The following is a 17553-nucleotide window of genomic DNA, read 5'->3' as shown; positions in this document are numbered from 1 at the left end:
CACATCGGCCAGCCGGCTAGCCGTAAATGAGTTGGGAATCAGGCTCGTGCTTGATTTTGATGGTATTTGGCAGCCAACTTGAACGCATTCTGTCATGTTTGTTTTCATGCGACCAAAAGTAGCGAGTCGGAACAGGACGGGATCGGACACGATCAGAACAGTACTGGGACTGACCACACGACCACGTTTGACCACGTCTGGTCCCGTCTGCCCCGTGTGTTTCCATCTAGTCCACCTGGGCTGGAATGGTTCCATCCGGTCACGTGCAGTATCATATGGTTCCGCTCGGTTCCATCTGGTTTGTTCTCATCACATTCGGTTCCGTCCTGTCCTGTCCAGTCCTTTATAGTCCCGCTCAGTCCCGCCGGATTCCATCCGGCTCCTCCAGTCCCACCCCATCGCGCCAGGCCCCATGCGACACTTTCCGGCCCTGTCTCACCTCATCCGATTCTGACACGTTTCTTCCGATCTACCGGTCCGGTCCGTCTGGGTTCGTTACACCCCAACTGGCAACGTTCCGTCCCGTCCAGTAATGTCCGGTTTCTGTCGGTCACACCCGATGGCGTCCAATATCGTGTGATCCCGTCCGGTTTGGTTCCGTCACTTCCGGGCCTGTTCGCTCCCATGCAGCCCCTCCGGTGCCATCCGGTCCCGTCTAGCCCCACGGCGTTTCATCCGATTCCATCCGGTCCCTTCTGATCGTGTTCGGCCCGGTTGTACTGTTTGGCTCTATCCAGTTTCGTCTGATCCTGTCTGTTCCCGTCCTGTGCCGTCCGTTCTAGTGCAATTTAGTGCGGCCCTGTGCGATGCCATTACAAAGTTGCCAGTGATTTTTGGTTTTATGACGTCACCAAACAGCCAGCTGAAAGTGAGATCTTGTATTCTTGTATGATCTTGCATTCGCCATCTTCGCAGAGCAAAGTTTTGAACTAGATGATATGGGTTGCCATTGCCTCTGCTGATACCAATATAATGTGGATTTTGTTCTAAACTTGGGTGTAGGGGAGACTGTTGTAATAACCCTTTTTCTCGAAGGTAAACCAGGAGAGTGGGAAGATGGGTGCAGTGATATTTCGGCAACGTGACGAGGCCGGTGGCTGTTCGTTTGAATCAAGGCATGCTGCCAAAGTATCAGCACATATATCCGTTTGCCCGTTTTTTCTGCAAGGAATAAGACTTACTACTGTCTTTTCTACATGCAGGATGTTCCTTGGGCTTTTTTTTACTTGGGTACCTGTATTGCCGACGGTGGGGAGAGAGCTACGCTGGCTGCAGGGTTCCTGTACTGCCATGATGGAGAAATGCTGTTAGGTATCAGCCGACGTAGTGACGTCACTGAAAATGGGTTTGCATCGATCTGGGTTCTTTTGGGCCGACTGAAGGCTACAAGGCTTTTGCTAGCGATATGATGTCACTGGTATTCGACTGGATATGTGACGTCACTGGTTGTGAGGCTTTAGGGCTCTTTTGGGTGCAATGAATGCCGTAAAGCATCACCTGACGATATGTCGTCGCTGGTATTCAATGAAACATCAGGCGCAACGGGCCTTATTCCATCTTTACCTTTCGTACCTGTCTGCTGCAAGCATTTGCGTGCCGAATAAAAGCTTGACCGAATCACCTGAATGTGTGACGTCACCAATCACCACTTGATACGAGTGCACTTAGGCCCCACGGCCGCGTTGTATCATGTTCCGTGAAATATCACTGGGTATCGTGACGTCAGTGATATTCGACTAAATATTGGTCGCAACAGGTCAAGGTTCATTTTTAGCTTCATACCTGTCTACTGCAAGCACTGGCGTGATGAATAAAAGCTACCAAATCACGTGAGTGTGTGACGTCACTGGTCATGCATTTTTATGGATCTTTGGGGGCCAACTGAGGGCCGTAAAGCATAGCCTAATGATGTGACGTCACTGGCATTCGACTGCGTGTGATGTCACTTGTGATCAGATTTTACGGCCTCTTTTGGGCCGACGAAAGGTCATACTACATTAACTGAAGATGCGCCGTCACTGGTATCCGAATACAATTCAGGCGGCCATGGCCATGCTCCATCTTTACCTTTGGTACCTGTCCATTGCAAGTATTTGAATGCTGAAGGAAGGGTCTGCCGAATTACCTGAGTGTGTAACGTCACTAACCATTAATTTGTATAGACTGTTTTGAACCCACTGTAAGCCATACCACATCAGCTGACCATATGACGTCACCGGTTTTCGTCTAGGTGTCATGCGCAACAGGCCATGCTCTATCTTTGCCTTTCGTACCTGTTTACTGCAAGCATTCGCGTGCTATATCAAGGTGATGCTGAACCATCTGAGTGCGTGACGTCACTGGTCATGAGTTTATACAGGTTCACTTGGGCAGCCCAATGCAACAAAGCATCATATCCTGTAAAGCATCGCGGGATGATATGACGTCACTGGTATTCGACACAACATCAGGCGCAACAGGCCATGTTCCATCTTTACCTTTCGTACCTGTCTACTGCAAGCATTCGCGTGTTATATCACGTCATTGGTTAAGAGTTCTTACGGGCTCTTTTCAACCCCCTATATGGTATAATGCTTCAGTTGACGATATGATGTCACTGGTGTTCGACTTAGCATCAGGCACAACATGTCATGTTCCATCTTTGCCTTTCGCACCTGTTAAAGTATTGGCGAGCCTAATGATGGCTCTGCCGAATCATCTGAGTCCGTCATCATGAGTTTTTACAGGCTATTGTTGGCCGGGAAAGCCATTAGGCATCATCTAACGATATGTCGTCACTGGTAATCCACTAAGTGTGTGACGCCATTGGTCATGAGTTTTCCCGCGCCTTTTTGGGCCGACTTAAGGCCATTAGGCATCAGGTAACGATATGACGTCACTGGTATTCAATTAAGCATCAGATACAATATGTCATGTTTCATCTTTACCTTCCGCACCTATCTACTGCAAGTATTCGCGCGCCACATAAAGGCTCTGCCCAATCACCTGAGCGTGTGGTGTGACTGGTTATGAGTTTACGCGGGTTTACTCGGGCTGACTGAAGGACATCAAGCATCATCTGGCGATGTGACGTCACTGGTATTCAACTTAACACCAGGCGCGACAGGCCATGTTCGTCTTTACCTTTCGTACCTGTCTATTGTAAGCATTGACATGCTTAAGGAAAGCTCTGTGAAATCTCCTGAGTGTGTAATGTCACTGGTCATGAGTTCTTTACGGGCTGCTTTTTTGTACCTATAGGGTACAAGACATCAGTTGACGATATGACATCACTGGTATTTGACTTAATCTCAGGCGCAACAGGTCATGTTCCATCTTTGCCTTTCGCACCTCTATACTGCAAGTATTCGCGCGCTACATAAAGGCTCTGCCGAATCACCTGAGCATGTGGTGTAACTGGTCATGAGTTTACGCGGGCTTACTCGGGCTGACTGAAGGACATCAAGCATCACCTGACCATATGACGTCACTGATATTCGGGCTGTGGCCCAGACTTATGGCCGCTAGGCGGCGCCCTTGATTATTATTTAGCCATCAGGGCATTCCGGACCGTAGCTGCTCAGGGGCGCATCCTGTGATGTCGGGCGGAATAGCTTTGCATATACGTCGGTTTGTGGGCTGGGATCACCTTTGTTTTGTGTTTACGTTTGTTCAAAATTTTAGTCGTTGAAACAGCCCGTTGCGTTTGAAGTTGTTACTTAATGGTGCGCACAATAAAATTAGTGTGCTTAACTATGGTGCATCTCCCACCTCTGCTGCGGAACTCCGTAGCCGTAGGTGGCCAAGTGACCTCCTACCAACTGATGATCAGTGACGTCACAAACTCAGGTGATTCGGCGGAGCCTTCATATAGCACGCGAATATTTGCAGCAGCCAGGTACGAAAGGCAAATATGGAGCATGACCTGTTGCGCCTGATGTTTAGTCGAGCACCAGTAACGTCATGTCGTCAGCTGATGCATTATAACCTAAAATGGGTTCAAAGGAGCCCGTAAAAAACTCGTGACCAGTGACGTCACACACTCAGGAGATTCGACGGAGCCTTCATTCAGCACGTCAATACCTTTAATAAACAAGTACAAAAGGTAAAGAAAGTACGTGGCATGTTGGACCTGATGTTAAGTCGAATAACAGTGACGACATATCATCCTGTGATGCTTCACGGGAGGTGTTGCTTTGTGGCCTTGGGCGGCCCAGGTGAATCCGTATGAACTCATGACCAGCGACGTCACCCACTCAGATGATTCGTCTGGAGTTTGGTCGATTACCAGTGACGTCATATCGTCAGCTGATGCTTGATGTCCGTCAGTCACCCCGAGTAAACCTGCACAAACTCATGGCCAGTTACACCACACGCTCAGGCGAATCGACAGAGCCTTTTTGTAGCGCACGAATACTTGCAGTAGGCAGGTGCGAAAGGTAAAGATGAAACATGGCTTATTGCAACTGATGTTAATTCGAATACAAGTGACGCCATAACGCTATCTGATGCCTAATGACCTGAACTCGGCCAAAAAAGGCCCGTAAAAGCTCATGACCAGTGACGTCACACACTCAGTGGATTACCAGTGACGTCATTTCGTTAGCTGATGCCTTATGGCTTTCGCTCAGCCAAAAATAGTTGGTAAAAATTCATGACCAGTGACGTCGCACACTCAGGTGACTCGGCAGAGCCATCATTTAACGCACCAATACTTTACAGGTACGAAAGGCAAAGATGGAACATGACCTGTTACGCCTCATGTTAAGTCGAACACCATTGACATCATGTCGTCAACTGATGCATTTTTCCCTATAGAGGGTTCCAAGGAGCCAGAAAAAACTCATGACCAGTAACGTTACACACCCAGGAGACTCGACAGAGCCTTCATTCAGCACGTCAATACTTGTAATAGACGGGTACGAAAGGTAAAGATAGAACATGGCCTGTCGCGCCTGATGTTAAGTCGGACACCAGTGACGTCATATCATCGGCTGATGCATTATACCGTTTGGGGGTGCAAAAGGTCCCGTAAAAAGCTCTTGACCAGTGACGTTACTTACTCAGGAGACTCGACAGAGCCTTCATTCAGCACGCCCATACTTCCAAGAGACAGGTACGAAAGGTAAAGATGGAACATGGCCTGTCGCGCCTGAAGTTTAGTCGAATACCAGTGACGTCATATCGTCAGCTGATGCTTGATGTCCTTCAGTCAGCCAGAGTAAACCCGCGTTAACTCGTAACTAGTTACACCACACGCTCAGGTAATTCGGCAGAGCCCCTGTGTCGCGCGAATACTTGCAGTAGATAGGTGCGAAAGGTACAGACGAAACATGGCTTAGATGGAGCATGGCCTGTTGCGCATGATGTCTAGTCGAAACCCAGTGACATCATATCGTCAGCTGATGCCTTGTGGCCTATAGTAGGCTCAAAAGAGTGTGCAAATTAATGGTCAGTGACGTACACACTCAGGTAATTTGGCAGAGCCTTCCACGGCAATGCTTGCAATGGACAGGTACCAAAGATAAAGGTGGAACATGGTCTGTCGCGCCCGAAGTTCATTCGAATACCAGTGACGTCACATCTTCAGTCATTGCCGTATGACCTCTCGTCGGCCCAAAAGAGGCCGTAAAACCTCATGACCAGCGACACGCACAGTCGAGTGCCAGCGACGTCACATCGTTAGCTGATGCTTTATGGTCTTCAGTTGGCCGCACAAAAAATCCGCCAATACTTGCAGCAGACATGTACGAAAGGTATAAATGGAGCATAACCTGTTGCCTGATGTTCAGCCAAATACCAGTGACGTCATATCGCCAGCTGATGCCTAACGGCATTTCGTCGGTCCTATAGGGCCCGTGGAAACCCACGGCCATTGACGTCTTACAGTCGTATAGCAGTGACGTCGTTAGCTGACACCTTGTGGTCTTCAGTTGGCCGAAAAGCACCGTTGGAACTCATGGCCAGTGATGTCACACACTCAGGTGGTTCGGTAGCTTTCATCCAGCACGCCAATGCTTGCAGTAGACAAGTACAAAGGTAAAAATGAAGCACGGCCTCTTGCGCCCAGTTTTTATTCGAATACCAGTGACGTCACGCTATCCGGTGATACTTCGCGGACCACGACGACACACCGTGGTCGTGAGGCCTAAGTGCACTCGTATGAAGTGATGATTAGGGACGTCACACATTGGGGTAATTCGGTCAAACCTTTATGCGGCACGCAAATGCTTGCAGCAGACAGGTACGAAAAGTAAAGATGGAACGAGGCCGGCCGCGCCTGATGTTCAATCGAATACCAGTGACGACACATGGCCAGCTGATGCATTACGGCATTCAGTGGACCCAAAAGAGCCTTACACACTCACGACCAGTGACGTCACATACCCAGCCGAATACCAGTGACATCATATCACAAGCAAAAGCCTTATGGCCTTCAGTCGGCCCGAAAGAACCCCGATCCCGATCGATGCAAAACCATTTTCAGTGACGTCACAATGTTAGCTGATGCCTCACAGCTTTTGCCCCGCACGACAATACTCAAAACCCTGCAGCTAGCGTATCTCTTCCCTCCGTCGGCCATACAGGTACCCAAGTAAAAAATTACCGTTCCTTGCAAGTTCATTCGACAACTTATGCAATTCTCAGAGCATGAAACAGATGATTCTTAACATAGATGATTGGAGCTACTTTAGAAGTGTAAGACCTGTGTCAGTGATACTAATATCCAGTGCCCTTTTGCTTCCCATGTACATTGATATTTATAGTTGCTGTTTTAGGTTTCAGTGATATATATATATATATATATATATATATATATATATGTATATATATATTGCTATGCTAGTAAATAGTAATATGATGGTCATTTATAGTTGACATTTGTGATATTCCCATGATACTGTGTCAATAGTGTAGCAGTTCAAATGTACATATTCAAAAGCAGTGTGTGTACAGTGATTTTGTTCCCTGCATCATCTGTCCTTCCATCCAGAATGAGAGGCAGGCAACACCATGTGGCCTCTGCACTGAGTGCGTCCAAAATGTCTGATATTAGCAGCAACCCATGCATGTTGTAATGCATGTCATGTGTCACAATACATTCAAGGGATGGTTTTTCCATTACATGTTCCAATTTTTTGCAGCATGCTGCTTTGGTTATGCATCTAAGTTTTGTTGCCATATGTATGAAGTTTTTAACTGTGTTGCCTCCAGCATGAAGATAAACTATGTCATATGTATTGATATCCTTGTTATTTTGCAAATTGTAACCATTCCTCACCTTCTGTTTCACTGTCATAGGAACCTTAAAAAGAGCCTGCCAGACATGTTGGGGGGGGGGGGCCTTGGAGGCATAAAGGTAAATTTATTTACCTTCATGAGCTGAATGGGAGAATGGGCTGCTATATGACTCAGGCACAGGTGTTGGTCTAGGTGCTTTTGTAAGAGTGCTGGCCCCCCATGTAGAGTTGGCCTCCAATGTTGGCTTGCCCCCCCCCCCCATGTTTTTGGCAGGAATGCTACAAAAATGGGGGTTAAAGATGATCATAACACAAAGACTGCCTCCTTTCATCTTTCTGCTTGGTGGTGTCTGGTACCACTCTCATAATAAAAAGTTTTGGCTGCTCCTACTGCAAGATACAAGTATTAACTGCTGAGCAGATAGATGAAGCAATAAACTTCACATACCTAGTGTCATAAGGCACACAATGACTTTTGATGTGTGTAAAACAAAGTGAAAAGCTCTGGAAGAGGGATGGCTTTCAAGTCCTTCATGGCTAACCCCATCCCCATACCCCACAACCAGAATGTAGAGTGCCATTGCTGCCCTAAGGTGGCCTTTAAAGGGGCACCTTCATGTGCTGATTGGAATAGATGTGTGTGTCCAGTGCATGCTCCCTGAATCAAACCATGCATGGCCCCTATACTGCTGAAATTAAAGACTTCTTCTATATAAAGGTTAAGAACATATATTGTATTGAATCAAAACAACATGGGCCAAATCTGGCAAAAAATGGTGTGGGGGTGGGGGTAGGCTGTCGGGCCTTTGGCTTTGCCCGCCTATCCAATAATTTGCAAAAATTGACACCCCTAGACTCAAGTAATCTGTCCATGGCAATGAGAAAGAAAAGTAAGGATAACTTGGCAAAATAACAATGCTCTATGACAGCATAAGTGTTGTTTTGCATTGTATTTGATGGTTGATTAAATGTTTTGTTGTTGATATGTGGTTGATATGTTTTGATTAAAAAGGTTTGTTTATGTAAGCTGTGGTCAAAGATACCTGGATAATGGCCTTTCTCCAGTCTGCCCTGGCCAGTAGGGCTTGTGTGTATGTGTGTATGCATGTATGTATTTCATCTAAAATCCATCCATCAAATAATTTTAAAATTTACATTCAGTGCTTGATTTTGAAACAATATAGCAAAGTTGATGGCCGGGTTCCCATGCATTTAAATGCCAAACCAAGAGCGTGATTGTTGTCAGAAGTGCTAAAAACACAATATAGAAGACTAAAAACACTACAGATGCGTAAAATCAAAAATGACGTACAAGCATGAATGTGTACCAGCCATAAGATTATCACTTCTCAGATTTCCGTCCGGCTGCCGGCATCTCTTATTGCACACTTGAAGGCAGACTGCACCAGCGGTCTTGGCAGCTCCAGCCGTCCTGTTGTGATGGAGCGGTTGGCATGATGGGATACCGCGGACCCGGCAGTTAACACGCTGTGCAATAAAGGGGGGGGGGGGGGCAGTTTGGCACTTTAAAGCATTATTGAAATTTCAGTGATATAAGGGGAAGTTCAAAATCCAACCTGTAGTGGGTCATGTATTTCTGCATCAGTAAGTGCACTGGAAAGGAATACTAAGAAACATTCATTTATCAACTTATTTACAAATTCACAGTCCCAAACATCACTCAAAATAGGTATCTTAGTAGTTTGCTAATGTTGTTTGATCATTTTTGCCAGAAGTGGAAACTGGATGATGAAAATATGCAAAACAATGCTTATTTTCACCAGTAATAACCAATGGGTGTAATTTTCTGCTACATGCTAGTTGTTTTTAGTGCGCATTGTGACCTGTTTAACTAGGAGGCTACTGCTCCAAATGAATGCACTTGCAGCGAACAAGTGAAGACTATCACTTCCTCCTTCCATTCCAGCGCCAGTCTTGCAGTGGCAGCCGAGATGGACAAGATGACGGCACCACGCGGCGCGTTCCTGGACGTGGAGCCGAGCCTGCTGACGGAGCGTCTGTCGGTGATGGGCGCGCCGGCCGAGGAGCCGCTGGACGCGCTGACCATGCCGGCCGAGGCGGCGACCAGCCAGCGGCGAGCCGGCGCGCTCGAGATCCGGCCGCAGCCGGCCGTCTGCTGCAAGACGCGTGATAGCCACGGTGGCAAGGTGTTCGTCAACGTCTGCACCAGCACTGACATCCCGCCGCCCAAGGAGCTGGACGAGCATGAGCTGCGCCAGCTGCTGATGGACGAGGAGCGCGCCGCGGAGTTCCGCGTGCCCATGAGCCTAGGCGAGGCACATAAGGAGCTGGACAAGGCTGGCGGGCCGTGCGTGGCTTACGACGTGGTGATCCATCCTCGCTTTCACGCGCAGGTGGAGGCCAGCCTGCTCTTCAAGACGTTTTTCGTGACAGTGATGATCGAGGCCATCGAGGGTAAGTTCGGCGTCGAGCTGGACAAGAACCAGTGGACCACGATGCGCAACAAGCTGTACCTGGGCAAGATGCCGCGTCACTGGGTGCGGCGCGGTGACCTGCCTATGGTGCAGGAATGCGCGGGCACCGAGCCGGCGCCGCCTGCCAGCCGCCCCTTGATCTCGGAGCTGGAGACGCGCCGGACGGCGCCGGCGCCGCGCGCGCCACCGTACCAGCTGGAGCAGCGCGCTGACGGCCGCCTGCTAGTGCTGTTCGAGCTGCCGGCGGCGGTGATGGCGCCGGCGCAGCTCAGTCTGGAGGTGGGAGAAGACCGGCTGGTGCTAGCGGCCGATTCCGCCTGCCTTCTGGCCGACGTGTTCCTGCCGGGCCCGCTGGAGCCGGAGAGCGCACGCGCCGCCTTCTGCCCCGCCTCCGGCCGCCTTGCCGTGTTGGTTAGCCGGGCCGTCTGAGCCTGGGCTGACCGGAGCAAAGCTGGCACGCGAGTGGGAGGGGCTGTGGCTTGGACGTGCACCGACCCGTCGCTGCCGACCGCAGGTGGCGCTGTGGCAGACGGCGCCAGGCTGAAGAGGCCGCTGGTGTACCCCGTTCGTACGTTAGGAGAATGGAGCGTGTCAAAGCTGAGCATGGAGACATCACCACTGAGCACTCAAAAAAAGCGACTAGAAGGTGTCGCCACATCTTGTGCATGTCGGCCCGAGCACTACCTACGCTGGATTGCGTTCGCTCACACCCCATGTAGGTGTAAGTCTTAATGCCAGTAGCGTTGCCTTCCAGTTGCAAGCTTTCGAAAGCGTGGAGGTGATATAGCCTGCCGTTGGATTGTGTTGTTTCATTGATGTTATGCACCAGTGAGGCTGCAAATATATTTTTTTAATTGTTTTGTCGTTGCTGAACTATCTCCTGCATACTTTTCTGACGACCCACGTCGCATTTCGTCAGTGCTTTGTGCGGACTTTGTTGTCCTTTGCGATCAACACAGGGCCGCTGCTGTCATGCAGGAATGCAATCCATAACTCGAGCAGCATAATGCTTCAAATATCGGTTCCGCGGAATTCTGCAAGGAATTCTTAAGCCAGTTGCCCTTTCATGGCATGCTTCGAATCTACCCGTAAGCGTAGGATTATTTTTTCACTCCAAATTTATGCAGGTTATATATATATATATATATATATATATGTATATATATACACCAGATGGGAGTAAAGGGGGGCGTGACGGGCGTCGGACATACAATACTTAGAGGGATTGTTTTACATTAATATGGGATTTTGAACTGAAATGGCCATCTTGAAGACCTTTTTGGTCTGTTCACAATATTACCGAGTGGGATATACACCAGGTGGAACCGTCCCAATAATGCACTTCTCTGCTAGGATTCCCATGTAATGTCACCGGGGGGACAAATTTAGCGCTAGAACGGCCGCACGCGTGATAACAGGCACGGAGATTGCATGCATTAGAACACACTTAGTTTGTGGAATTATTTGCAAGACCAATGTTGCTAGGAATGGACGAAAGAATCTGCACTAACCCTGCTTTTGAAAATAATTCAAGAACCGAGGCGATAATATGGGACTCAGGAAGCAAGCTATTCGAGGGCGGTTCGTCGCTCTTACGCCGGAGGAGCGCTGGACGTAAGAACATATTTATCACTTAGAAAGCACCAGGGCTCAGGCTGCATCCCGGTTACCAGTCTGTTTCGTTGCATCCCGACTGCCGCCCTCCGGCGAGCTTACCCCTAGCCATACCGTGGAACTTCTGGTCGCCAACTGACATTTGGAGTGGGCCCCGGTTTGGCAGATTACCTAACGGGGCAACATGGTCGCATCGATGTACCCTAGGGCGGTGTATCGGAGCGAGTGCGGGCGTATTCCCACCTCCCTGCCAAGATATCTTTGAGGAACGGTCGGGTGTAGCAGCGCAAGGAGCTTATAAGACGCCCCAAGCTCCTCGACCGGGGCCCCCCGACCCGGGTTTTGCCAGGTACACTGGCGCGGCTCCATCTAACAGGAGCAGTCAAGTCAATGTACACTGAGGCCTAGTCATTCACCAGAACTAGGCCCTAACGGCTGCTAGTTTTATGGTGTAAAGGGTACCGCTGGTTTGCTCTACCTTTCCCAGAAAATGCTGGATAGGCGTGCTTGATCATATAGCCACATGCAGTCTAAGAACGCATCACAATCCACGTTCAAAATCTGTTGGCTATTCACATAGAACGCAGCGGATGAATTGACAAGGATAGTTCCCGTTTGACAACAGGCTTTAAACAACTGCCGTCAGTGCGATGTGGTCCTACTAACGCAGAGGCAGGATCAGATGCACCTCAGCGCCAACGCGGGACGCCTTCAATATCGAGCATGGACACCGGCCTTGTATCTGCTTCGTAAGTGGGCTCGCAGAGTCCAAGCCAACTCAGAGCCAGCTGCTCAGCATTGGTGGTCTCGGAGCCACACAGACAGCTTCGCCGTCCAGGGGCCCCCGACAGGCGCGGTGGGTCCCCCTGGCTGGCTTTTGAGAGCCAGGCCTTCGCCCCGTGGTCGTCCCTCGGCCAGTCTTTTGGGTCCCCTAATCGAGCCTTCGATAGTCTGTGTAAAGGGTCCCGAAAGCCACGCAGGGCTTAGAGGAAGGATATGTCGCCTGTACCCCACCCCACACCCCGCTCGCCACCGGCCTACCATCTAGCTGCGTCCCTGGATAGGTAAGTATGTACGAAACTCAATGCTCGTCAGCGACTTGCCTTCTGATCACATCTCCAATGTGAATAATGGCGTCTGTGTCCCAAAACATTTGCAAATTGATGCCAGTCCGGCTTAACATATGGCTATTCTTGCTGGTGGACTGAGCATCCTATTCTCTGGTACCAATTCTTCACTTCTCACCACATATTGGTAATTTGTTTCACCTATCTGTCGGAACCTCAACTAATATGGTGGTTGAAATTTCTTCTGGACATTTCATTCGTGTATTTGGTGGCTTAGATAAGCGTAATGATCAATCAATTCGCTAGATCGGTGGTAAACACGTCTATAGTGGTGGCAATAATTCAATCCGTAATGAAATGTTTATTTTGGTTGCATTCATATAATCTGGTGGAATAAGTGAGTCTGGTGAGTGTGTCAAGTGAGTCAAGTCTGGTCAAGAGAAATGTCTATGTTTTTTTATTCGAAATTCATTTTTGGCAGCCGGTTAAAGGGGAGCCACAAAATAAGATAGTCAGGAAAAAGCTTGGAGATTCCACCCGTCATCAGGCTTGCTTCCCTGCTCGAAGCAAGAGCTGGCTGCCCCATTCGGGGCAAAATCAGTGATATATATATATATATATATATATATATATATATATATATCATACCAAAATGTGGGCGTTGGTTTGGTCTTCGGTTTCCGGCGCTTAGATCATTTCGTTAAGATTGCTGTTTGCATATTATGTCGGTAGAGTATGTATTTGGATGCCAGAGCGGCACTGAGGTCGTATCACGTGGAAACATGCAAGGGGTGCTTCGCATTAAGAGGGTGTTACTACAGTCCATTCGTACGACCGTACCGTCTCACATCAGTATGCAAGTCATACTAATTGAATAGAGCTACTGATTCAAAGACATTTTCAGCAAGACGTGCTTATAGCTAGTTATTGTAAATGACATTATCCGAGCTGGTGTCCGAGATGCACTGCTCCGATAAACGGACACGTATCGTATGATGAACATAGACTGGTTCGGTCTTCCTTTCTAATACTTGGCTGCTTGCCCTAAGGTAAGCCGTTCGGATATGTTCGCGCATTATATTGGTACAGCATGTGGGTGGGTTTAGATTAGTATTAAGGTCACGCGTGCCGGAATAATGCAGGAGACCCATTACCTTAAGAGGACGTCTCCACGGTCTGTCTGCACGATATGCCGTAACATCTCACAGCTGTGTACGAGTCGTATTAATTGAATAAAAGTGTTGGAACGCAACAGACATTCTCGGCACGGTGCGCAATCATCTTAGTATGAATCACATTATCCGTAATGGTGTCTGAGATACATTGCACTAATAAATGTACATGCAATGCTGGTAAAATTATTTTGTGTCGCCGACCGAATTTCTGCGCGCGAAATTGTCCCCGGCAGTGAAATGCGATATTATATGGCAGCAAACAGCAATGACATCCATGCCCAGCAGCATAATCAGAAATCAGCGCATCACTGAATGCCTCTTTAATCACCGCAACTCGCAATATCATGTATACAACCGAAACGTTCATTTATACGATATCATTCAACTTATGCCAGGATATCTGTTGCTGCGAAGAATGCGGGCACATTGGCCATACACAATAAGATAGTTCAATCACAAAAGCAGCGTTTCTTCACCCTCCGGACTTGCCGGACGTTAAAATTCGATCTACGGCTGGACTTGCTATCTTCGACCGCCCAAAAAAGGACGGCAAAGGACCTCGACAGCCAGGGCAGCTGAGTGCATGACAAAATACTAGCCCGCGGCAGGTAGCACTGAGGGATGACCCAAAACATGCCGGTCTCTTCGAGGCCATGTCCCCTTATGGAAACCACGTGTGCGCTTCGAGCCCGACCCCAATCATCATCATACTCTCCACTTTGGGCATGCTCCAAACCTGGCACAACATGCGTTGCCTGATGGGCGCCTTTCGATGCGCTACAACGATTGGTATATACAGGTTTCAACTGAGACTCAAGGCTCCCTGGAAAGGAAAAAGCAATATTTTTGGTTCCATGCCTGGGCTCAGATTTTGGTGCAGGCGACTGCGCAAATGCTGGGCAGGAGGTAGTGGGGGGCTAGCTGGAAGAATGAAGTACCGTCGTCACGGAAAAGAGGACCACAGAACTGTTCGAGGAAAATAAATGTCGGTTGTTTCCTATTCTTGTTACGCTGAGCAAAGCGCAAAATACAACAAAGCAACCATTTGCGGCTGCAGCCCACCTTTAGAAGACTGTTACATGTTTTGACGAACCGAAGTTACCAGAAATTCCGAGACAAAACATACAGAAGCTCATGCAAGTATACAGAGGGTCTGCGGATTTAAAGAGCTTTGAGCTCCTAATGAGGTCCTCAGGCTCTCGAGTGACCCGAAGGCGGTCCCACAGTGGCCTGAAAAGCCCTTAAGCACTTGTCGTCCCCCAAAAACAGGTGTCCAAACGGATCATTTAATCAAAGATATTTGCTTCGACGACCAACTGGGTCGCTGAGAGGCCCGTCGGGTATCAGCAACCAAACGAACACTTCGATGGCCATGAGGGCCTACAAGCGATCAAAAGCTCTCTTTCGTGACCGAGGGCCTGGGCGACTAGTTAAGTCCCTAAGCTGTTAGAGGGGGGCCCCACCCACAAGATGCTCGTCAGTAGCCAGAAGGGCCCCTCAGCAGCCAGAAGGGCACTGCTCAGCTAAAACGGTTCGTGAGCGACCAGAGATGCCCTGAACACACAGAAGATCGAGAGGTCAGTGCGTCCCGTGAGCTGATGTTGCCGTCGGGGCTTTACGTCGCACGGACCTCCACAGACGTCATGCTAAATGGCGCCACCCGCTTCTGATCCTAGTGGAAAGGGTGGGCACAGAGGAGAGTCGAGCCCAGTACCTCACGTTTCCCTCCTCACATTTTTACCTCACATTTTAACCGCAACGCTAAAACAGTCCAAGAGGGCCTGCGTAGTTTCGAGGTTATTTGGTGCGCTGAAACATGGGCGGAGGAACAGGAGGGTGTGGGGGGGGGGGGGGGGGCGGGGGGCCATGCCCCACTTTTCAGGGTGGGGGGCAGCAGTGTTGACTGCCCCCCATTTTTTAGATTAAGGCTGTACTTAGCTTACTTTTGCACTACACGAAACATACGTGCCGATTTACGTAGTTCACCAGCCATCTTCCTCAAGATGCGTCATGTTTTTTTTCGTTTGCTCACTGACCATTGCTAAATATCGCAACCGCAGGACCGACGCCGCCCAGCCGATGGAGACTGCAACGCTGGGCGCCAGGACCATTACTATGACCTGTGAGCGCGCATGGTCAAAACCATATTACATAGTTTCTTTATCAGTAATGAATTCTGGCTGAATCTTGAGTATTTTAAGATGGACGTGGATTAGCCATGTTGATACAAATTTGGGACCCCATTTCATCAACAATCTACGCCCAGAGCCCTCAATTTTTCTGGAAAACAGAAAAACATGGAACTGGAGCCTGTGTGACAATTATTAGACCACCTGCGCCGATCAGGGATGTTGTGGCATCAATGAGGGTTTCTGGGCTGAGCTGAGGCCAACCTCACGGGTCAGAAGGCCTCCCGTGTCAGGGAGGGGAACAATGTGATACGATATATCCTTCTAGTGGCCTCCGGATCGACCAGGAGATTCTGCCCCGTGTCGCAAGAATGGTGACCGGAGGACACTTCGCGATGGGACGGAATTGCCCTTCAGCCCTTGACCGGAAACGGTAGGCAATGTGCTCCTGGTGTTATTCTCAAGGTGCCCCTTGCCCGGAAGGAAATAAGGGGGTCTCATTTTTGTTGAGGAGAGTGGGATCTCATTATTGTTCAATAGAGTGGGTCGAAATTCGCCAAAAAAGCCAACAAGGCCATCCCATGTTTGACTGAAAACGTTCATTTTCTGAATGGATTAGTGAAACAAATTACATCAAAAAGTTGCACATGCCCGCCGGCCATCTCGAGAGCAAGGACAGCAATGACCTTGGTTGCAGCTTCCACAAAACCGAACGACGTCGGCCACAGCAAGTGCCGCCAGACGGCGGACGGCGCCGTGTAAATCTGTCTTCTGTACAGATTAATAGCTACAGAAACACGAAAAATGGAGATTCTTCCCTTACGCTTCCAGTTTCATCACCAGATTCCAGCACCGCTTTACGGAGCTCCAAAGGTTAATCCGTTATCATCAGTCCAAGAATCGCGCACGCGAAATATGCGCCTACACCGCCTTCTAAATGTAAGATTTGATGTCCTGAAGCGTTCAAAGGCGCTTCTTTGAGAAGGGTCATCATTTTCGTCCACACGTTGGCCACGACTCATTATTAACTGCTAGATCGACGCTGCGCGGCCCCCGGAGACTGCAACGCCTGGGGTCGAGGTTTGTTGTTGCTATCGGCTCTGGCTGAATGTTGAGCATTTCCAGGCAAACATGGCTTGGTCATGTTCATACACGTTGTTCACCGCGCCATCTGCAATCAAATTTTCATCTCTAAATTTTGATCAAACCTATCGATCTACAACCCACCTTCGCGATGTCCTTAATGTCTGAAGAACCCGGATAAGATCTGAGGAATCTCCTGAATTCTATCGGTTTAGAAGGAGTCCACTAAACCATTGTAAATTACGGGCGCCGCTGATTTAATCCTCACATTCGTCCCACCCCCGATTTCTGCACTTCATGGACTTTAAAATCCAAACAGAATTGATCCCACCTTAGCTTCTGGTTTCTGTTCTGGTAACAAGGTTAAAATAACAATAAAAGAATGAAAACCGTGTATCTTGTTTACAAGCCAGCTATATTCGGGGATTTTTTGAGGGCTGGGGTCACCAAAAGAAGGGCTTTTGTCAATCTTGTGCTCCTCCTTGGCAAGGCTCTGGCTACACTACTGCCTGCACACAAAAACAGATCAAGTCGTCTTCGTTAAATAATGGGCAGTGAAATGCCCGCGGCCGTGTGTGACCGCCGACGGCGGACGGGAGCAGGGCCCAGATAAGGAAGATACGAAAAAGGGCCTTCATTCTGAGGTTTGGTTTCTAAAGAAGAGTTTCCAGTTTTATGATGTCACATTGTTTTTCGCAGTTTCAAGCTTCTGAATTCGTTTCCACCTAACATGCTGCGACAAGTTTTATCTCTTGAAAAGCAGCCCACGAAATGAAGGCGCATGAAAAGTCTGTCGCACTATGAGCCAT

The 17553-nt window shown here is 48.8% G+C and overlaps 1 protein-coding gene across 2 annotated transcripts; it reads left to right on the top strand.

The window, feature by feature from the left end:
• The first annotated feature begins 924 nt into the window (after positions 1–924).
• Positions 925–10536, top strand: LOC119107153 (PIH1 domain-containing protein 1). 2 transcript variants are annotated; one of them, XM_037230539.1, is made up of 2 exons: positions 925–1035; positions 9148–10536. In XM_037230539.1, the coding sequence occupies exon 2, from the start codon at positions 9173–9175 to the stop codon at positions 10103–10105; it is 933 nt and encodes a 310-aa protein (XP_037086434.1). In that variant the 5' UTR covers positions 925–1035; positions 9148–9172; the 3' UTR covers positions 10106–10536. The 2 variants fall into 2 exon arrangements, with proteins under 2 accessions (XP_037086434.1, XP_037086423.1); XM_037230528.1 differs by lacking the exon at positions 925–1035 and adding an exon at positions 6596–6678.
• The last annotated feature ends 7017 nt before the right edge of the window (positions 10537–17553 follow it).

The sequence above is a fragment of the Pollicipes pollicipes genome, unplaced genomic scaffold (genome assembly GCF_011947565.3).
Source record: "Pollicipes pollicipes isolate AB1234 unplaced genomic scaffold, Ppol_2.1 Scaffold_2555;HRSCAF=2994_pilon_pilon_pilon, whole genome shotgun sequence".
Classification (NCBI taxonomy): domain Eukaryota; kingdom Metazoa; phylum Arthropoda; class Thecostraca; order Pollicipedomorpha; family Pollicipedidae; genus Pollicipes; species Pollicipes pollicipes.
The sequence above is the reverse complement of the archived record's forward strand: the minus strand, read 5'-3'. Positions and strand labels throughout refer to the sequence as shown.